The sequence below is a fragment of the Gigantopelta aegis genome, chromosome 11, assembly GCF_016097555.1.
Source record: "Gigantopelta aegis isolate Gae_Host chromosome 11, Gae_host_genome, whole genome shotgun sequence".
Classification (NCBI taxonomy): domain Eukaryota; kingdom Metazoa; phylum Mollusca; class Gastropoda; order Neomphalida; family Peltospiridae; genus Gigantopelta; species Gigantopelta aegis.
This window is the reverse complement of record NC_054709.1, coordinates 24275321-24298283: the sequence shown is the minus strand read 5'-3', so window position 1 is coordinate 24298283 and position 22963 is coordinate 24275321. Positions and strand designations below refer to the sequence as shown.

The 22963-nt window shown below is 38.8% G+C and overlaps 1 protein-coding gene across 3 annotated transcripts in view; it reads left to right on the top strand.

Moving 5' to 3' along the window:
• The first annotated feature begins 19769 nt into the window (after positions 1 to 19769).
• The window catches only part of LOC121385254 (PHD finger protein 14-like), a 63790-nt gene continuing 60596 nt past the window's right edge, over positions 19770 to 22963 (top strand). For all 3 annotated transcript variants that reach the window (XM_041515859.1, XM_041515858.1, XM_041515856.1), the window contains exon 1: positions 19770 to 19852. In XM_041515859.1, coding sequence (XP_041371793.1) covers positions 19789 to 19852 — 64 coding nt within the window. In that variant the 5' untranslated portion in view covers positions 19770 to 19788. The remainder of the gene's footprint in view (positions 19853 to 22963) is intronic.

Genomic DNA, 22963 nt, shown 5'->3' with positions numbered 1-22963 from the left:
ATATATATATATATATATATATATACATACATACATACATACATATATATATATATATACATACATAGCATACATAGCATAATTATATAAACACAGTGAAACCCCACCTAACGAAAACCCCAGTTCTAAAACCATCCCGCCATAAAGATCAATATTTTAAAGACCGAAATATTTCCTTATTATTTTATAGTAAAAAAAAAAACTCCGATATTACGACCACCCCGATTATGACCAGTGACGTCAGACCCAGTGGTCGTTTTCAATACATTTTACCCCAAAAATGCAACCACAGAATTTAACTGTCATGTAATACAAGCAACAGACCATAAATAATATTGTAAAATATTGTCTTTACAATTGTTCTCGCCGTGCTGTTAAAAGTGGTGTGTTTTACAAACAATAGACGAACAATAGACTTATGTTTGCGGAGCTGAAAAGACAAAGGTATGTTTGTACCTGCGAATAATTGATCTTCAAATTAGTACGTCATGATTAATTTGCGGAATAGGACCCAAAAGTCACACGTTTTTATTTTCCAGGGGCGTAACTACGTGTACGCAATGTACTCATTTGAGTACAAAATGTTTCTGCTTATACGCAATTTAGCTATTTGAGTACACTTTTTTTTCAACAATCGCACTAAATTCTCAACGTTACGTATTAACGCTCCACTTATGGGGAATCCCCAAAGTCATTCAAAGCTTGGGTTTCATGAAGATATGACAGTCGTAATGACGTCATACGAATTTGACCAATACAAGCGTTTGTAAGAAAATAAGTTTTACAGATTGGAATTACTAGTGACTGAATGGCACGATTTTGAGTGGTTTCGCTATTTTCTTGAGTACACATTTCAAAAGTTTAGTTACGCCCCTGACAACGGACACGCTATCTCGTCGGGAGGGTGTTATTTACCCAGATAGTTGTTAATCTCTTTGGTGTAATAATTAAGAAAAATAACGTACCCAAGCTTACAAATAACTGAAGTAGGGTTGACAATTGATTATTCTTGCAGTTCAATAGTCCACGAGCCGGACCAAAAATTGGTACCATCTGAGGGCACCAAACAAAACTGTTATATTTGTTTTAGTACACCCTAGGACAAAACAAAGAGACATGATGCACTTTTGAGACGACTGTTTACAGATGCCGCAATGAACGTTTTGCCAACAACTGCGTCACCCAAGTTGACAGATTCGGTGGAGGGTGTGTCGTGATGTGGGGAGCCATCTCATACACTGGCAGAAGTGAACTTGTGTTCGTACAAGGCAACCTGACAACTGTACGCTACCGGGATGAAATTCTTCGCCGTCACATGCTTCCCATTTTGGATCGACAGAGAGAACTCTTTCAGCAGGACAATGCTAGGCCGCATACGGCACGTGTAACAATGGATTTCCTACAGAATGAGAACATTAATGTGCTGCCATAGCCATCAAGATCGCCAGATCTCAACCCCATTGAACATCTATGGGACGAACTGGACAGACGTGTACGCCAGCGTGACCCGGAGCCTCAGACGCTTCCGCAACCGTCACATGCACTTCAGGAAGAATGGGCTAGGATTCCACGTGCCCGTATTCAGAGACTCATTCAGTCTATGCCAAGGAGATCTCGCTGGTGGCCACACAAGGTACTGATTTCAGCGCCCTCGTGCGACGCTGTTTAGTGACGAAAACGCGTCAGTCCATAGCAAGAACATTGTCACATACTCATGTCAAATTTGACTGTGATACGATCATAAATAACGAAATTAATGCATGAATATTTCGCCTATGCGTTACTTTTTTGACAAAGTAAATATATATATATATATATATATATATATATATATATATATATATATATATATATATTGGCAAAAGTAAGAAAACTGAGATACACATCACTTAGATAATAAAATATTAATTAAAAACTCAGAGAAAAGCCACCTGACATTGTGAATAAATGTTTGATATAATAGTGTGAAAAACATAAATTGCCATGTTACAAATCAAAATAACCAAAAACTGATTTCATTCGGTATTTTATGACAATCAGTCGATTAATAAAGACTCGAAGATGGGAAAGATGTTTTCTCAGGCTGAAATTACAATTACGGCTTAATTTATAAGATTATCCTTCACTGTTCCTCATTTTGCAAATAACAGGTCAACACCGTAACGCCTGTCAGCAAACAAAGCTTGTGGTGTATACTAATAAACCAAGACATGTACACGATTCCTTCCAAGTAAAGAAAAGCTCAATCTTTTCACATGATATTAACGAAGTGCCATTAGTCAGTGAACGGAAACCCTTGCAAAATTGGATTGATCGTATGTTATCGCCTTTTGATAAATGGTCAATTGTATTGTTGTTGGGTCGTAGACTCAAATTCAGATCAGAGAAAGCAAAACCCACAAAAGCCATCTTTGGTGCATCCCAAGATCAAACTAAATATGTTTAGGGTCAAACTTCACTAAGTGGATTAGTGTTCATGTGAGTATACTTATCAAAATATTCTTTGGGATCATCTGAATTTCGACTTCAAATTCAAGATGGCCGCTAAAATAAAAACCTGGCCTTTAACTTAGATTGATTTGACTTGTAATTGTCATATAATGTAAACTTAATGTCTACTCAAAGGTTTGGGGGTCAATGACGTTTTTTTATGAACATATTAATATTATTAAAAACATACTATAGATTTTAATGTATACAGTTTGTTGCTACATATTGAAATATTGAGTCTAGTCAGTATTATGAAGTACTATTGTAAGAAAGGGCAAACCCCAGTTGTCAGCCAATTTTATCAGGCGTTTTGTTTAGATAATTTGGTGATCTGACAGTCGAATGTGTTTAACAAAAATTCTAAACTAGATATTTCCTTGCAGAATGGCTCTCTAGCCAGTTCTAAATGTTGGATCAGCTGTGAAAACAAGCCGGACAAAGCGATCGTTCAGTTCCCACCCCCACCCCCTAAAACAACAACTACAACAAAAAACACACACACAAAACACACAAAAAATATCAAAAACAAATACACAAACAAAAACACAAAAAACCCAACTCCAACAAAAAAAAAATAATAATAAAAGAAAAGAAAAGAATACATAAATCAGTTGAAGTCAATGACAGGACATTGTGTCACCATTATTTGGCCTCGTATACAATCAGTTTTAGATATTTTACCGCCATTGTACTTCATGTCCATTTTTATTGGTGAAATTGTTTAAATTACATTTTGTTTCTTTAAATATGATCAAAGGCGTTGGCAATCAACAAAAACTAAAACAACAAAAACACCAACAAAACAACAACATCACCACCGACGAAGCGACACTAATCTGAATAATATTTCGTAATCATTTACAATTGGAGCATGAACTTGTTCACACAAATATAAATATGATTTCTGTATTTGTACTGTAACTAAATTACAGTGTTGTTGTTTTGTTGTTTTTAGTTTTTATTACAGCGGAAATATGACTTTTCACGAAACATCACTTTTATGGTTTATGTAGATCTATATATTTTAAGGCTATTAATTCATTCATTCATTCATTCATTCATTCATTCATTTCATCTTATTTTCGTGTTTATATCCAATTAAGCTTCAAGCACGCTGTTCTGTGCAAACATCTCAGCTATCTGGGATGTCTGTCTAGGACAGTGGGTTAGTGAGAGAAACGTCGTCGGTGTAGTGGTCTTACACCTACCCACTGTGTCATTAAAACTCGCTCTGGGTGGGAATCGGTACCGGGTTGCGAACCCAATGCCTACCAGCCTTATATCCGATGACTTAACCACAACACCGCCGATGCCAGTGCTTTAAGGCTATGTATAAAACAAACGTACATATTTAATTGATTTATGGTGACAAATGGCGGTATGTTTCCAGCGGAGAATTGACACGACGTAATCTAGAAACTCGTCAAATCGATTTTAAGAAACGGCGCCTTCCTGTGAACATCTGTGGAACAAACTGGTTGCAAAACAACATTGGTTTTGTTTAACGACACCACTAGAGCACATTGATTAATCAACCATCGGCTATCGGTTGCAAAACAACATCGAGTACATAAGAAAATATTCTGTTGTTTAAAGGCATATTGTCACAGACCACTGACCTATTACATGACCTAACAAAGTATTACTTAAAAATATATATATTTGATTTGTCCCTAAATGTACTTTACTCAACCATCTACGTAACCACCATACTCCACTTATTAATGATATTTCGTAAAAATAATTGAATTATTGAAATGGTCCATAATTCAAAAACTAATATTGCTGAGAGGGTTGACATGGATTTCATTCCATCATGGTGTAGTTAAGTGATGCAATAGCTATGTTTGATTTGTAAAAATTAATGTAATTTTGATTTATTATTAATTTTTAAGGAAATAAGGTCCTTAAATCTGTGACAGTATGATTTTAATGTTACTGTCCCTATGAAATGTTTAATTCAAAACGCTGGCAAGTTCCGATTGGGAGCAAATAATGAAAAATTGAAAAACAAGAGGTAACATGATGTTACGGGAAGTTTAAATGTTATATTTATTTATGCAGTTCAACCATTATTATTGCAACTGGATTTTTGAAAAATAAGGAAACGACCTATCTGAAAAATGGGCAAACATACGTCTTGCGCAGAACGTATTTCCTGGTGACCTGATAACACATAGCAACGCCAATGTTATCATGCTAGCAACGGAAGTGATATCAGGCAATGACATAATTACACTTCGAATTATCATGTAAGGATCAAATTGTATTATGCGAACCTATATAATATCAAACTTAATACAAAGAGAGAGAGAGAGAGAGAGAGAGAGAGAGAGAGAGAGAGAGAGAGAGAGAGAGAGAGAGAGAGAGAGAGAGGGAGGGACAGACAGAGAGAGAGGGAGGGAGGGAGGGAGGAAGGGGGCAGAGAGGTGCTTAATACAACGTGTTTTTATAAACTGTATACTCGTCTTTAATTCCTTCCCCGCCATTACTCGATATTCAAATGGTGTATGAATATGTGACGTTGTGTCTTTTTGAGGGGGAATGGCAACGACTTTGCATGAATATCCTTACATAACAACAGACTAGTTCTTGGCGTTGTTCGTTTTTAGAACGCTGGACAGCTTTCAATGTAAAGTTGCTTTTATACCTTTTTTGTTTGATGATTGTGATTGCATACGTCAGTTCTAATTTACAAACATATCAAATTTTCAAAGTATGTGATCTGAAAAACATCACATATTTTTATTACAATGGATACGCTAGCTACAGTATTATATGATAAAAGATCATATTTAGTGCATTTTGTATGGTGACAAATGGCTGCATGTCTCCAGTGGAGAATTGACATGAGGTAACCTAGAAACTTGTTAAATCGATTGTTACCAACATGGGTGGGGGGGTGGGGGGGGGGTGTTGGGGGGGGGGGGTTGGTTAGTGGTAAAGCGCTCGCTTGATGCGCGGATGGCTTTGGATCGATTTTCTCATTGGGCTATTTCTCGTTCCAACCAGAGCACCACGACTGGTATATCAAAGGCCGTGGTATGTGCTATCCTGTCTGTGGGATGGTGCATATAAAAGATCATTTGCTACTAATGGAAACATGTAGCGTGTTTCCTCTCTAAGACTAATTTAGTCTAAATTGCCAAATGTTTGACATCCAAATAACAGATAATTAATAAATGTGCTCTAGTGGTGTCGTTAAAGAAAACAAACTTTAAGTTACCAACGGCGTCCTCCTGTGAACATCTGTGGGACAAACTGGTTACAAAACCGCATGGAATACGTAAGGAAATATTATGTCGTTTAATGTGACGGTCTCTGTGATATGAGAACCGACTTTGTTTAAATAAACAACTGAATGACAATCATCAGTCGTTGGTATAACACACCACACAAATCACAATTAACAGTTTTAATGTTTTTCATGTGATCCTAATCCGCTCTGGTCAAAATGTCCTGGTTCTAATTCCTTTTGTCAGAACATCGCTAAGTCAAACTTCTTCACCTAAACAAATAATTGATTTATGCTTCGTATTCTAGAATTAATGACTTATATATAACTTATGAACATGGCATTCAAGATTCAAGCAATATAATAGTATTATATAAATACTTCCCGAAAAGAAATCGAATGATTGTGTTACCTACACAAAAGACTATCTTGAACTACGGATAATCAGAGAGAGAGAGAGAGAGGAGGGAGAGAGAGAGAGAGAGGAGAGAGAGAGAGAGAGAGAGAGAGAGAGAGAGAGAGAGAGAGAGAGAGAGAGAGAGAGAGAGAGAGAGAGAGAGAGAGAGAGAGAGATTAAAATTGTTTAAATCTTTGGTCGTGTTGTTATTCCCAGTTGCTAGTACGTGGCATTTCGTTTTTTATAACTGGAGCACCTGTCGCTGTGTACCAATCTGTGTCTATGTTTCGGTTACACTGACATTGTATCAGTACAATCACACCTGATCTCTGAGAGAGAGAGAGAGAGAGAGAGAGAGAGAGAGAGAGAGAGAGAGAGAGAGAGAGAGAGAGAGAGAGAGAGGATATGCACATATACATACATTAAGGAAAATTGTTTAACGTGCTGTTAAGGGAAAGGGTTGGGGTGGGTGGAGGAGTGTGCAAGGGAGCACACATACATACATATATGTATACATACATACATATATGTATACATACATACATATACATATATATATATATAATTACATATATATACCGAGCAGAGAAAACGTCCACTTGACTTGTGTGTGCGCTTCACGTTAAACCAAATGGCAACGTCGGGAACCAATCAAATAGTTCACGAACGTTAGCGAAACGTTAGCTGTCTGGAAAAAAAAAAGAAAAAAAAAAGAAATGTCTTATTTAACGATGCACTCAACACATTTCATTTACGGTTATATGACGTCGGACATATGGTTAAGGACCACACATATATTGAGAAAGGAAACCCGCTGTCGCCACTTCATGGGCTACTCTTTTCGATTAGCAGCAAGGGATTTTTTATATGCACCATCCCACAGACAGGATAATACATACCACGGCCATTGTTACATCAGTTGTGGCCTGTCTGCTAATAAAGTTTGTTCAATATGTGTTCGTGTTGTTGTTTTCTGTTTGTTTGTTTATTTGTTTGTTTGTTTGTTTTGTTTGTTTTGTCTGTTTGTTTTGTTTTGTTTTTGTTTTGTGCTATTTGGATAATGTTTGTTGGTTTTGTCTGGTTTTAGGTCCTTTTTTTCCAACTGTAAGAAGAACGTGTTGTCAAGCGTAACACCTGCGTTTCGTCATCTCGACTAAACTGAAATCAGTTTGATTGCAGCCTGATTAACAGCCGCGTCACAGCAGTTTAACAACACCAGCTTAGACAGTGCAGTTGTTAAACCGTTAGATTTAAAGTATAAAGGTACTGGGTTCGCATCCCGGTACCGGCTCCCACCCAGAGCGAGTTTTAATGAGTAGGTGTAATATCACTATACCCTCTTCTGTCTCACTAACAATCATCAGTCGTTTTTATAACACACACAAAAAAAATCACAATTAACAGTTTTAATGTTTTTCATGTGATCCTAATCCGCTCTGGTCAAAATGTCCTGGTTCTAATTCCTTTTGTCAGAACATCGCTAAGTCAAACTTCTTCATCTAAACAAATAATCGATTTATGCTTCGTATTCTAGAATTAATGACGTATATATAACTCATGAACATGGCATTCAAGATTCAAGCAATATAATAGTATTATATAAATACTTTACGAAAAGAAATCGAATGATTGTTACCTACACAAAAGATTATCTTGAACTACGGATAATCAGTGTCTATGTTACGGTTACACTGACGAGAGAGAGAGAGAGAGAGAGAGAGAGAGAGAGAGAGAGAGAGAGAGAGAGAGAGAGAGAGAGAGAGATTAAAATTGTTTAAATCTTTAATCGTGTTGTTATTGCCAGTTGCTAGTACGTGGCATTTCGTTCTTTATAACTGGAACACCTGTCGCTGCGTACCAGTACAATCACACGTGATCTCGGAGAGGAGAGAGAGAGAGAGAGAGAGAGAGAGAGAGAGAGAGAGAGAGGGAGACAGAGAGAACAGAGAGAGAGCAGAGAAATTTTTCTAATTACCATGATAAAAAATTTGAGAAGTTTTTATACATTTCTCTTATACCACTATAGGCTACCTACGGTCGAAGGGGCTTAATACAATGAAAGGTTTTTTAGGGATCATAAACTTGTATACTGGCGTCTTTAATTCTGGGAGAAACTTGTTACTCGATATTCAAAATGGAAGTAATGAAAAGGGGACGTTGTGTCTTTTTTGAAGGGAATGTAGACGAAAAGGGGGGAGGGGGGGGAGACAAGACATCGAGGGGGGGGAAGGGGCATGAGATATCCTTAACTAACAACAGACTAGTTCTTGGCGTTGTTCGTTTCAGAACCGCTGGACAGGCTTTCAATGTAAAGTTGCTTTTATATCCTTTTTTGTTTGATGAGGGTGATTGCATACAGGTGATAGTTTATTGGAAAAGCGCTCGCTTGATGCGCGGATGGCTTGGGATCGATTTTCTCATTGGACTATTTCTCGTTCCAGCTAGAGCACCATAACTGGTATATCAAAGGTCGTGGTATGTGCTATCTTGTCTGTGGGATGGTGCATATAAAAGATCATGTGCTACTAATGGAAACATGTAGCGTGTTTCCTCTCTAAGACTAATTTAGTCTAAATTGCCAAATGTTTGACATCCAAAATAACATATAGTTAATAAATGTGCTCTAGTGGTGTCGTTAAACAAAACAAACTTTAAGTTACCAACGGCGTCCTCCTGTGAACATTTGTGGGACAAACTGGTTGCAAAACCAAATGGAATACGTAAGGAAATATTATGTCGTTTAATGTGACGGTCTCTGTGGTAAAGCGCTCGCTTGATGCGCGGATGGCTTTGGATCGATTTTCTCATTGGGCTATTTGTCGTTCCAGCCAGAGCACCACGACTGGTATATCAAAGGCCGTGGTATGTGCTATCCTGTCTGTGGGATGGTGCATATAAAAGATCATTTGCTTCTAATGGAAACATGTAGCGTGTTTCCTCTCTAAGACTAATTTAGTCTAAATTGCCAAATGTTTGAGATTCCAAAATAACAGATAATGAATAAATGTGTTCTAGTGGTGTCGTTAAAGAAAACAAACTTTAAGTTACCAACGGCGTCCTCCTGTGAACATCTGTGGGACAAACTGGTTGCAAAACCGCATGGAATACGTAAGGAAATATTATGTCGTTTAAGATGACGGTCTCTGTGATATGAGAACCGACTTTGTTTAAATAAACAACTGAATGACAATCATCAGTCGTTGGTATAACACACCAAAAAATCACAATTAACAGTTTTAATGTTTTTCATGTGATCCTAATCCGCTCTGGTCAAAATGTCCTGGTTCTAATTCCTTTTGTCAGAACATCGCTAAGTCAAACTTCTTCACCTAAACAAATAATTGATTTATGCTTCGTATTCTAGAATTAATGGCTTATATATAACTCATGAACATGGCATTCAAGATTCAAGCAATATAATAAATTATATAAATACTTTACGAAAAGGAAATCGAGTGAGGTGTTACCCGCACAAAAGACTATCTTGAAACTGCAGACAGTCTGAATGTCTATAGTTACGGTTACACAAGGACGAGAAGAGGGACACAGAGAGAGAGAGAGAGAGAGAGAGAGAGAGAGAGAGAGAGAGAGAGAGAGAGAGAGAGAGAGAGAGAGAGAGAGAGAGAGATTAAAATTGTTTAAATCTTTGGTCGTGTTGTTATTCCCAGTTGCTAGTACGTGGCATTTCTTTTTTATATAACTGGAGCACATTGTCGCTGTGTACGGGGGGGGCAAAGAGGGAAAGCGGAGGGTCTGTGTCTATGTTTCGGTTACAGGGGGGGACATTGTATCAGTACAATCACACCTGATCTGGAAGAGAGAAAGAGAGAGAGGAGAGAGAGAGAGTAGAGAGAAGAGAGAGAGAGAGAGAGAGAGAGACAGAGACGAGAGACAGAGGACAGAGACAGACGAGTTCTTTTTATAACATGCTCTCTATATACCACTACGTTTCGGTGCTTACTAGCAAACGTGTTTTTATAAACTGTATACTCGTCTTTAATTCCTGGGCCGCATTACTCGATATTCAAATGGTGTATGAATATGTGGACGTTGTGTCTTTTTTTGCAAGGGGAATGACGACGACTTTGCATGAATATCCTTAAATAACAACAGACTAGTTCTTGGCGTTGTTCGTTTTCAGAACGCTGGACAGCTTTCAATGTAAAGTTGCTTTTATACCTTTTTTGTTTGATGATTGTGATTGCATACGTGTGATAGTTTATTGGAAAAGCGCTCGCTTGATGCGCGGATGGCTTGGGATCGATTTTCTCATTGGACTATTTCTCGTTCCAGCTAGAGCACCATAACTGGTATATCAAAGGTCGTGGTATGTGCTATCTTGTCTGTGGGATGGTGCATATAAAAGATCATGTGCTACTAATGGAAACATGTAGCGTGTTTCCTCTCTAAGACTAATTTAGTCTAAATTGCCAAATGTTTGACATCCAAAATAACATATAGTTAATAAATGTGCTCTAGTGGTGTCGTTAAACAAAACAAACTTTAAGTTACCAACGGCGTCCTCCTGTGAACATTTGTGGGACAAACTGGTTGCAAAACCAAATGGAATACGTAAGGAAATATTATGTCGTTTAATGTGACGGTCTCTGTGGTAAAGCGCTCGCTTGATGCGCGGATGGCTTTGGATCGATTTTCCCTCATTGGGCTATTTGTCGTTTGTCCAGGCCAGGCACGCACTGGGTACTGGTATATCAAAGGCCGTGGTATGTGGATAATGTCTGTGTCTGGTGGATGGTGCATATAAAAGATCATTTGCTTCTAATGGAAACATGTAGCGTGTTTCCTCTCTAAGACTAATTTAGTCTAAATTGCCAAATGTTTGAGATCCAAATAACAGATAATTAATAAACGTGTTCTAGTGGTGTCGTTAAAGAAAACAAACTTTAAGTTACCAACGGCGTCCTCCTGTGAACATCTGTGGGACAAACTGGTTGCAAAACCGCATGGAATACGTAAGGAAATATTATGTCGTTTAATGTGACGGTCTCTGTGATATGAGAACCGACTTTGTTTAAATAAACAACTGAATGACAATCATCAGTCGTTGGTATAACACACCAAAAAATCACAATTAACAGTTTTAATGTTTTTCATGTGATCCTAATCCGCTCTGGTCAAAATGTCCTGGTTCTAATTCCTTTTGTCAGAACATCGCTAAGTCAAACTTCTTCACCTAAACAAATAATTGATTTATGCTTCGTATTCTAGAATTAATGGCTTATATATAACTCATGAACATGGCATTCAAGATTCAAGCAATATAATAATATTATATAAATACTTTACGAAAAGAAATCGAATGATTGTGTTACCTGCACAAAAGACTATCTTGAACTGCAGACAGTCTGTGTCTATGTTACGGTTACACTGACGAGAGAGAGAGAGAGAGAGAGAGAGAGAGAGAGAGAGAGAGAGAGAGAGAAGAGAGAGAGAGAGAGAGAGAGAGAGAGAGAGAGAGAGAGAGATTAAAATTGTTTAAATCTTTGGTCGTGTTGTTATTCCCAGTTGCTAGTACGTGGCATTTCTTTTTTATATAACTGGAGCACTTGTCGCTGTGTACCAGTCTGTGTCTATGTTTCGGTTACACTGACATTGTATCAGTACAATCACACCTGATCTCTGAGAGAGAGAGAGAGAGAGAGAGAGAGAGAGAGAGAGAGAGAGAGAGAGAGACAGAGACAGAGACAGAGACAGAGAGTTCTTTTTATACATGTCTCTATACCACTACGGTTTCGGTGCTTAATACAACGTGTTTTTATAAACTGTATACTCGTCTTTAATTCCTGCCCCGCCATTACTCGATATTCAAATGGTGTATGAATATGTGACGTTGTGTCTTTTTTGAAGGGGAATGACGACGACTTTGCATGAATATCCCTTACATAAGCAACAGACTAGTTCTTGGCGTTGTTCGTTTTCAGAACGCTGGACAGCTTTCAATGTAAAGTTGCTTTTATAACATTTTTTGTTTGATGATTGTGATTGCATACGTGTGATAGTTTATTGGAAAAAGCGCTCCGCTTGATGCGCGGATGGCTTGGGATCGATTTTCTCATTGGACTATTTCTCGTCCAGCTAGAGCACCATAACTGGTATATCAAAGGGTCGTGGTATGTGCTATCCTGTCTGTGGATTGTGCATATAAAAGATAACTGGCTACTAATAAAAACATGTAGCGTGTTTTCCTCTCTGAGACTAATTAATCTAAATTGCCAAATGTTTTCACATCCAAAATAACAGATAGTTAATAAATGTGCTCTAGTGGTGTCGTTAAAGAAAACAAACTTTAAGTTACCAACGGCGTCCTCCTGTGAACATCTGTGGGACAAACTGGTTGCAAAACCGCATGGAATACGTAAGGAAATATTATGTCGTTTAATGTGACGGTCTCTGTGATATGAGAAACCGACTTTGTTTTAAAATAAAACAAACTGAATGACAATCATCAGTCGTTGGTATACCAACACACCAAACAAAATCACAATTAACAGTTTAATGTTGTTCATGTGCTTCTAATGGAACCCGCTCTGGTCAAAATATTTCTGATTCTAATTCCTTTTGTCAGAACATCGCTAAGGTCAAACTTCTTCACCTAAACAAATAATTGACGGTTATGCTTCGTATTCTAGATTGTTTGCAAAACTTATATATAACTCATGAACATGGCATTCAAGATTCAAGCAATATAATAGTATTATATAAATACTTTACGAAAAGAAATCGAATGATTGTGTTACCTACACAAAAGACTATCTTGAACTACGGATAATCTGAGAGAGAGAGAGAGAGAGAGAGAGAGAGAGAGAGAGAGAGAGAGAGAGAGAGAGAGAGAGAAGGAGAGAGAGAGAGAGAGATTGAAATTGTTTAAATCTTTAGTCGTGTTGTTATTCCCAGTTGCTAGTACGTGGCATTTCGTTTTTTATAACTGGAGCACCTGTCGCTGTGTACCAATCTGTGTCTATGTTACGGTTACACTGATATTGTACCAGTACAATCACACCTGATCTCTGAGAGAGAGAGAGAGAGAGAGAGAGAGAGAGAGAGAGAGAGAGAGAGAGAGAGAGAGAGAGATTAAAATTGTTTAAATCTTTGGTCGTGTTGTTATTCCCAGTTGCTAGTACGTGGCATTTCTTTTTTTATATAACTGGAGCACTTGTCGCTGTGTACCAGTCTGTGTCTATGTTTCGGTTACACTGACATTGTATCAGTACAATCACACCTGATCTCTGAGAGAGAGAGAGAGAGAGAGAGAGAGAGAGAGAGAGAGAGAGAGAGAGAGAGAGAGAGAGAGACGAGAGAGAGAGAGAGAGAGAGAGAGAGATTTTTATACATGTCTCTATACCACTACGGTTTCGGTGCTTAATACAACGTGTTTTTATAAACTGTATACTCGTCTTTAATTCCTGCCCCGCCATTACTCGATATTCAAATGGTGTATGAATATGTGACGTTGTGTCTTTTTTTGAAGGGAAATGACGACGACTTTGCATGAATATCCTTACATAACAACAGACTAGTTCTTGGCGTTGTTCGTTTTCAGAACGCTGGACAGCTTTCAATGTAAAGTTGCTTTTATACCTTTTTTGTTTGATGATTGTGATTGCATACGTGTGATAGTTTACTGGAAAAGCGCTCGCTTGATGCGCGGATGGCTTGGGATCGATTTTCTCATTGGACTATTTCTCGTTCCAGCTAGAGCACCATAACTGGTATATCAAAGGTCGTGGTATGTGCTATCCTGTCTGTGGGATTGTGCATATAAATGATAACTGGCTACTAATGAAAACATGTAGCGTGTTTCCTCTCTAAGACTAATTTAATCTAAATTGCCAAATGTTTCACATCCAAAATAACAGATAGTTAATAAATGTGTTCTAGTGGTGTCGTTAAACAAAACAAACTTTAAGTTACCAACGGCGTCCTCCTGTGAACATCTGTGGGACAAACTGGTTACAAAACCACATGGAATACGTAAGGAAATATTATGTCGTTTAATGTGACGGTCTCTGTGATATGAGAACCGGCTTTGTTAAAATAAACAACTGAATGATAGTCATCAGTCGTTGGTATAACACACACAAAAAAAATCACAATTACCAGTTTTAATGTTTTTCATGTGATCCTAATCCGCTCTGGTCAAAATGTCCTGGTTCTAATTCCTTTTGTCAGAACATCGCTAAGTCAAACTTCTTCACCTAAACAAATAATTGATTTATGCTTCGTATTCTAGAATTAATGGCTTATATATAACTCATGAACATGGCATTCAAGATTCAAGCAATATAATAATATTATATAAATACTTTACGAAAAGAAATCGAATGATTGTGTTACCTGCACAAAAGACTATCTTGAACTGCAGACAGTCTGTGTCTATGTTACGGTTACACTGACGAGAGAGAGAGAGAGAGAGAGAGAGAGAGAGAGAGAGAGAGAGAGAGAGAGAGAGAGAGAGAGAGAGAGAGAGAGAGAGAGAGAGAGAGAGAGAGAGAGAGAGAGAGAGAGTATTGCCGTGACCTGATTAATTTACATCTAATTTACAAAGATATCAAATTTTCAAAGTATGTGATCTGAAAAACATCACATATTTTTATTACAATGGATACGCTACCTACAGTATCATATGATAAAAGATCATATTTAGTGCATTTTGTATGGTGACAAATGGCTGCATGTCTCCAGATGAGAATTGACATGAGGTAACCTAGAAACTTGTTAAATCGATTGTTACCAACATGGGGGGGGGGGGGGGGGGGGGGGGGGTGGGGGGGGGGGGGGGGGGGGGGGGGTTAGTATGGTAAAGCGCTCGCTTGATGCGCGGATGGCGTTGGATCGATTTTCTCATTGGGCTATTTCTCGTTCCAGTCAGAGCACCACGACTGGTATATCAAAGGCCGTGGTATGTGCTATCCTGTCTGTGGGATGGTGCATATAAAAGATCATTTGCTACTAATGGAAACATGTAGCGTGTTTCCTCTCTGAGACTAATTTAGTCTAAATTGCCAAATGTTTGACATCTAAATAACAGATAATTAATAAATGTGCTCTAGTGGTGTCGTTAAAAACAAGAAAAAAAAGTTACCAACGGCGTCCTCCTGTGAACATCTGTGGGACAAACTGGTTACAAAACCACATGGAATACGTAAGGAAATATTATGTCGTTTAATGTGACGGTCTCTGTGATATAAGAACCGGCTTTGTTAAAATAAACAACTGAATGACAGTCATCAGTCGTTGGTATAACACACACACACACAAATCACAATTAACAGTTTTAATGTTTTTCATGTGATCCTAATCCGCTCTGGTCAAAATGTCCTGGTTCTAATTCCTTTTGTCAGAACATCGCTAAGTCAAACTTCTTCACCTAAACAAATAATTGATTTATGCTTCGTATTCTAGAATTAATGACTTATATATAACTCATGAACATGGCATTCAAGATTCAAGCAATATAATAGTATTATATAAATACTTTACGAAAAGAAATCGAATGATTGTGTTACCTGCACAAAAGACTATCTTGAACTGCAGACAGTCTGTGTCTATGTTACGGTTACACTGAGACATAAGGGACGGAGAGAGAGAAGAAGAGAGAGAGAGAGAGAGAGAGAGAGAGAGAGAGAGAGGAGAGAGAGACGGAGAGAGAGAGAGAGAGAGAGAGAGAGAGAGAGAGAGAGAGAGAGAGAGAGAGAGAGAGAGAGAGAGATTAAAATTGTTTAAATCTTTGGTCGTGTTGTTATTCCCAGTTGCTAGTACGTGGCATTTCTTTTTTATATAACTGGAGCACTTGTCGCTGTGTACCAGTCTGTGTCTATGTTTCGGTTACACTGACATTGTGTCAGTACAATCACACCTGATCTCTGAGAGAGAGAGAGAGAGAGAGAGAGAGAGAGAGAGAGAGAGAGAGAGAGAGAGAGAGAGAGAGAGAGAGAGAGAGGAGAGAGAGAGAGAGAGAGAGAGAGAGAGAGGGAGGATATGCACATATACATACATTAAGGAAAATTGTTTAACGTGCTGTTGTAGAGCACGCCTGTCCTGGGCACAAGTGCCGGCCTCAGCCGGCTCCTCCGTCCAGGACAGGAAAGGGTTGGGGTGGGTGGAAGAGGGTGCAAGGGAGCACACATACATTCATATACATATATATATAATTACATATATATACCGAGCAGAGAAAACGTCCACTTGACTTGTGTGTGCGCTTCACGTTAAACCAAATAGCAACGTCGGGAACCAATCAAATAGTTCACGAAGTTAGCGAAACGTTAGCTGTCTGGGAAAAAAAAGAAAAGAAAGAAAGAAATGTCTTATTTAACGATGCACTCAACACATTTCATTTACGGTTATATGGCGTCGGACATATGGTTAAGGACCACACATATATTGAGAAAGGAAACCCGCTGTGGCCACTTCATGGGCTACTCTTTTCGATTAGCACCAAGGGATTTGTTATATGCACCATCCCACAGACAGGATAGTACATACCACGGCCATTGTTACATCAGTTGTGGAGCACTGTCTGCTAATAAAGTTTGTTCAATATGTGTTCGTGTTGTTGTTTTCTGTTTGTTTGTTTATTTGTTTGTTTGTTTTGTTTGTTGTTTTGTTTGTTTGTTTGTTTTGTTTGTTTTGTCTGTTTGTTTTGTTTTGTTTTTGTTTTGTGCTATTTGGATAATGTTTGTTGATTTTGTCTGGTTTTAGGTCCTTTTTTTCCAACTGTAAGAAGAACGTGTTGTCAAGCGTAACACCTGCGTTTCGTCATCTCGACTAAACTGAAATCAGTTTGATTGCAGCCCGATTAACAACCGCGTCACAGCAATTTAACAACACCAGCTTAGTCAGTGCAGTTGTTAAACCGTTAGATTTAAGGCTAGTAGGTACTGGGTTCGCATCCCGGTACCGGCTCCAACCTAGAGCGAGTTTTAATGAGTAAGTGTAATGTCACTACACCCACTTCTGTCTCACTAACCACTAACCCACTGTCCTGGACACTTAGCCAAGATAGCGGAGGTATGGTCCAGGACAGCGTGCTTGAACGAAATGAAGTTTAAGTAGAGCACATTGATTAATTAATCATCGGCTATTGGATGTCAAACATTTGATAATTCTGACACGTAGTCATCAATCTAATTAAAATTAGCTCCACTATTACATGTGGATCTAACACCAGCCAGTTGGAGCTCATGTCCACCAATCAAAACCTTACTTGCAGAATCCTGCCAGTGATTTAAAAATAATTTGAAAACATTCCGAATTATCCTGAGGGTATACGACATGTTTCGTGTGAATTACGAATGCCTTAAAACATGTTTTATTTTATAAAATAAATAGTTTGTAATGTAAAACTGAAGACCGATTTAGTTTTAGTTTTTTTATAAATAAATAAATAATTTTTAATGTAAAATTGAAGACTGATAACCCACCCCGTACGTATTGGTATGGTTCGCTGTACTGGGGCCACTAAAATAGATTCGCCCGATATTTTTAGAATTTGTATTCTCCCAAATAACGTTATAAAAGGCGAAGTGTGATTGGTCAATATTTAAATTATTATTTACAGATGAAATGTTACCTGGACATTGGGGACTACGCAGTGTTGTTAGTTTTAAATCACTGGCAGGATTCTGCAAGTAAGGTTTTGATTGGTGGACATGAGCTAAAACTGGCTGGTGTTAGATCCACATGTAATAGTGGAGCTAATTTTAATTGGATTGCGTAGTCATCAGAGGAAACCCGCTACATTTTTCCATATGTAGCAAGGGATCTTTTACTGGTATATGCACTTTCCCACAGACATGAAAGCACCACGACTGGTATATCAAAGGTCGTGGTATGTGCTACCCTGCCTGTGAGATGGTGCATATAAAAGATCCCTTGCTACTATTACCATTTGTTTTACATCCAATAGCCGATGATTACGATATCAATGTGCTCCAGTGGTGTCGTTAATCAAAACAAACTTTTCGACAAGTAAAATTTACTACCAATAATATTTTTGATTCAGAATTATTGGGGGGGGGGGACTAGAGCCCCCAAAGCCCCCCCCCCCCACACACACACACACACTCCGCATTGCCTGTACAAACTCATTTACCTTCCTGTAGTACTAGAGACGGAAATCTTATAGAGGTACGTGGCATTTACACTATACTGCAATGTAACACCTGTGTTTCGTCATCTCGACTGAACAGAACTCAGTTTAATTGCAATCTGATTAACAGCTGGATCACAGCAGGTTAAAAACACCAGCTTAGACAGTGCAGTTGTTAAGCCGTCGGACGTAAGGCTAGAAGGTACTGGGTTCGCACCCCGGCAAAGGATCTCACCCAGAGCGAGTTTTATTGACTCTCACTCTGTCTCTCAGCCAGCATACCTGTCTGTCTGTTATCTTGATGATGATGATAACTCGTTTAACGTGTCCATATACCATTAGTGTTTTGAACACGCCCATCCCGAAGGGGTGGGGTGGGGGGGGGGGGTGGTAGTGTTGTAAATGGGCAGAATTTTGAAAATAGCAATTAGTAAAATGTTAATAGAATAAAAAAAAATTAAAAAAAATTACAAGCCAAAAATAAAAAGAATTGACTGCTCGGCCGAATATTTATATAATTTGGAGCATTTTAGAAGGACAGTCCAAAAATAAATAAGAGAAAGAAGAGAGGATCGGACTATTTAATAATATCAAAAAAAAGAGAAGTAATTTCGACGAAAGTCTAAATGTTTAAAGTCCGATATATATGTCCACGTGGGTGGCCTCGTTAAGGCCGTTGGAGGTTGGTCTACGGCGAACCGATGAGCGGAGAGCCGGCAAAGGCGGGGACGAAGTGCTTCCATCATGTCATGTCACAGGGTTTTACGTGCACATTCAGAACAAGCTGTTGTAGCGCACGCCTGTCTCTGGTCGGCGAGGATGGTTATGACACTCCGGCAGTCGTTGCCGAAAAGGGCCGTGACGATCCTGTGGATGGTGTGGCTATCCATCTCTCTAACCAGGACCGCTTGTCGGTAGACTCCTTCTCGGCGCTGAGTTAGTACCAACCCCGTCTTGTCTTGTTATCTTGAGGAACTATGACTATACCAAATAAAATTTCATAGGTCACCATGTTAACGTTTGTGTTTTAAAACACAATATGCAATATATATCAACAAAACTATGACCCATGCATATCAGTACTACAAACCCTATCTGTAAAAGTATTACTAATATTAAATGAAGAAAATGGTACCTTTCGTGGGTGATTTTCGATATAACCGGATGTTTTTACAACACCCCTAGTTTCGCACAAAATTTTAGTACTTTTTTTTTTAAAGGTAGCGCATAAATGTTTCAAAGACAAGGTTATTTGACACAGTGGTACTAGATGAAATAAAATTGCATTACATTTTTTTTGCCAATGGCAGGACTTAACTGGTATTAATTGCTCTATCAAACGTAGGTGCACCTCGAACTTTGACCCAGCCGGATGTTATTTGGTTTAATACTACCTTTATTAACAAGCATTTCCGCTGTATGATCGACTGGGTCCTTCTCAATCTTTTAACAGCATTATACTTTATATATAAACTATACGGTACATAATATTAAATATTGGTGGAGTTATCTATTCATTTGATTTTAATTTCTATGACTTTATTTTGACGAAAGATGACAGATGATATAACAATCGAGGGTGTAGACCCTAGCGTTAGTTTTCTGTACAAAACAATGCGTAAGTGTCATTTTACTTTAAAGTTATATGGGTATAAATCTATGAATTGCTGTGGAAAATTAGGTCATACGGCTATTAACTTCAATTATTATTAAAGGGACATACCCTAGTTTTTAAATACTACGGCATATTTTTTACTATTAGAGCCGTTTTTGATAACTGAAATCATACTTTATTTAATTTCTATTGTTTATATTATTCATTTTCGTACACACGAAGTGTTTTGGTCATCCTGGTGTTTTTAATATCACAAAATACATTTCTCATATTTTTAAAAACGCACGTGCATCTGAGAAGTAACAGACTTATGGAGGTTGGAGTTTTGGTCTAGTTTTAGAGGGTATTTCACCATTTCAAAGTCACAGACTCATGTTTTACGCAATTGTAACTTATCCAAATGTGTTACAGGTTTGTAGACTCACTAAATTTAGTGTTAATTTTTACGGGTTGAAACTAGGGTATGTCCCTTTAAGCCATTTAAGGGTACCATCAGTATCAAGTCGTTTCGTAACCATACCGGTTCGTACCCAAAAGCAATAACGATTTCGTACCCAAAAGGCATACCAGTTCGTAACATGAGGAACATCGGGCATACCAGTTCTACCCACATTTGTACATGTTATTTAATGAAAAAAACAAAACAACAAAAATCCAAGCCAACTGCATTTTAATAATTAGCGATTAGAAATTGTCACGAAGAATCATGTCGAGCGAAGGTAGCTTATTTGTTAATATATTTCAAACACATTACTTTCTACGTCCGTTCGGACTAAGCAAAAATCAGATTGGACGTGTTGCGACAGATACTAAATATGTGTTAAAGCAACATGGAATAAAAGTAAAACAAAAAGTTGTATTCTTCTATCAAAAATGTATTATATCGGACAATGTAGGCATTATTAGACCTAAAAAAAAGTCCACATTCCAAAAAAACATGGGATATCAGATCTTATAATTTTTTTGTTATATGTGCGTGCGTGTGCGCACGAAAGTATGTGTGCGTGTATGAATGTTTTTGTTTTGAGCATATTATATACGTACGAAGAGAGGATCGGTCTTGCGAAATATCCGATCGATATCTCGGACGGTTATGCATAAAAATAAACACCATCGCTACATGTGGAATCGACACCAAATTACAAGACAAAAGAATTGCTCTTTGGTTACGAAAAGGTATGCTTTTTGGTTACGAAAACGGCATGCTTCAGTGATGCACCAGCACATAATTGCTCATTTAATGCTTATGAAAGATACTGAGTGATTATTACAATAAATGTTTTGCTAAATGTTACAATAGGTTTGTAATATAACATAAGTGTGTATTTAAAAAAAATATTAATGTTAGGGTGTAATGTATGACATTATTTAATTGGTTACGAAACTTGGTATGCTAGTGGTTTACGAAAACGTATGGTACGAACGGGTTTGGGTACGAAACGTCTAGAAAACCGTAACCATCGACGTCCCAACAACTTGAACAAGCTGCGCTTCACCTGACAACAAAAACACGACTATGATACTTTACGGAAATATTATTCTACATTTTTTCAGCTACGATATGATCATATGGTAAAACAAAAACAGATTGCAATCGATTAACGTAAAAAATCAACAATGTGCAGGTAAAACACAGATCCATTTCTAGTAAACAAAAGTGAAACACCTTCCGGTAAACAAGAAAGAGGTGCAACGTTTCTAACTGTGTTCAGGTGCATGCGTTTGCAAAAAAAAGTAGCCTAACGCGAATGTGCATTCGTCATTTTCCATTTTAAGGCCACTACATGAAAACATATATACTAAAACGCAAAAGAAACGCGCAGGTTCTCATTAAATTGGATATAAAAATATTAAAAAACAAAACGAAATGAAGATTTCAACATTTATTTTGGAGCTACACCAATTCGGCACACATTGGTGTTGGGAAATGTTTGATTGAATTCCTTTTTTGGCTATTGTTTCATGTCATAAAGTAGGGTGGGTGGTCCATGTTAAAAATGTGAAAGAGGACGACCTGTAGCATTGTCAAAAGTCAGCTATCGCGTGTGACCACCCTGGGCATTCAAACAGGCAGGTGCAACGTCTCCTCATTGAGTTGACAAGGCGTTTTGAAAGAATGCCTGAGGGAGTGAGTTCCATTCATGGACCAATGCTGCCTCCAGCGCCTGCATATTCTGAGGGTTGTCCGCGAGCCTGGAAGGCGACGTCCGATTTCATCCCAGACGTGGTTCGACTAGGCGCCATGTCCGGTGATAAGGCTGGCCACGGCAACGTTGGGATGTTGTGCTGAGCCAGCAACGCCTGTGTTGCCCTGGCAGTGTGCGGCCTGGCATTGTCTTGCTGCAGCAAGCGCACACGTGGGTGAGCGGCAAAGAAAGGGAACGAATGACGGTGATTGTTGATGACGTCATTGGTTTTTTTGGTACACGGCGGCGGCATTAACGCGTTGTCATGAACACATGAAGTTGTGTTCTGTGGTTGAATGAGAACCCACCCCACACCATCACACTACCTACACCGCCCCATCGGTCGGCCTGCAGGAACGCAGCCAAGTCGGTAAGTAACGTTCATGCCGACGTCGCCCATACTCGGATTCGGCCATCAGCGTTGGAAAGATTGTAACCGGCTCTCATCAGTAAACAGAACTGTTTGCCACTGGCCACGTCGCCATCTTGATGTGTTGCGCCCACTGTTGACGTTGTTGGCGGTGCCCGACGGGGGTCAATATTGGTCCCACATAAGGACGGGCGGTTACGGAGTCCTGCTGGCCTCAGACGGCGTCGGACCGGTACGGCGGACACTGGACCCACGTGGACCACGCCAGGGCTGGGGAGCGGTTGTTGCTGCTTGGCAGCATCCGATTCCTAAGGTGGGTCACCCTGATGTTACCGGTCTAGGGCTGCGGTTGTCACCCCGGGCGCGCCGTGTTGCCGTGGTCGATCGTTCACAGATCCAGTGATTTGGTGACGTTGAGAAAGGCGTTGCGATTGGCGAAACATGACATCCCAATTGTCTGGCTACAGCAGTACGGGTCTGTCCGGCTTGCAACTTCCCGATGCGCCATTCCCTCGCTGGAGTTTGCGTCCAGTCGCGGGCAATTTTTAAAAATGTGAT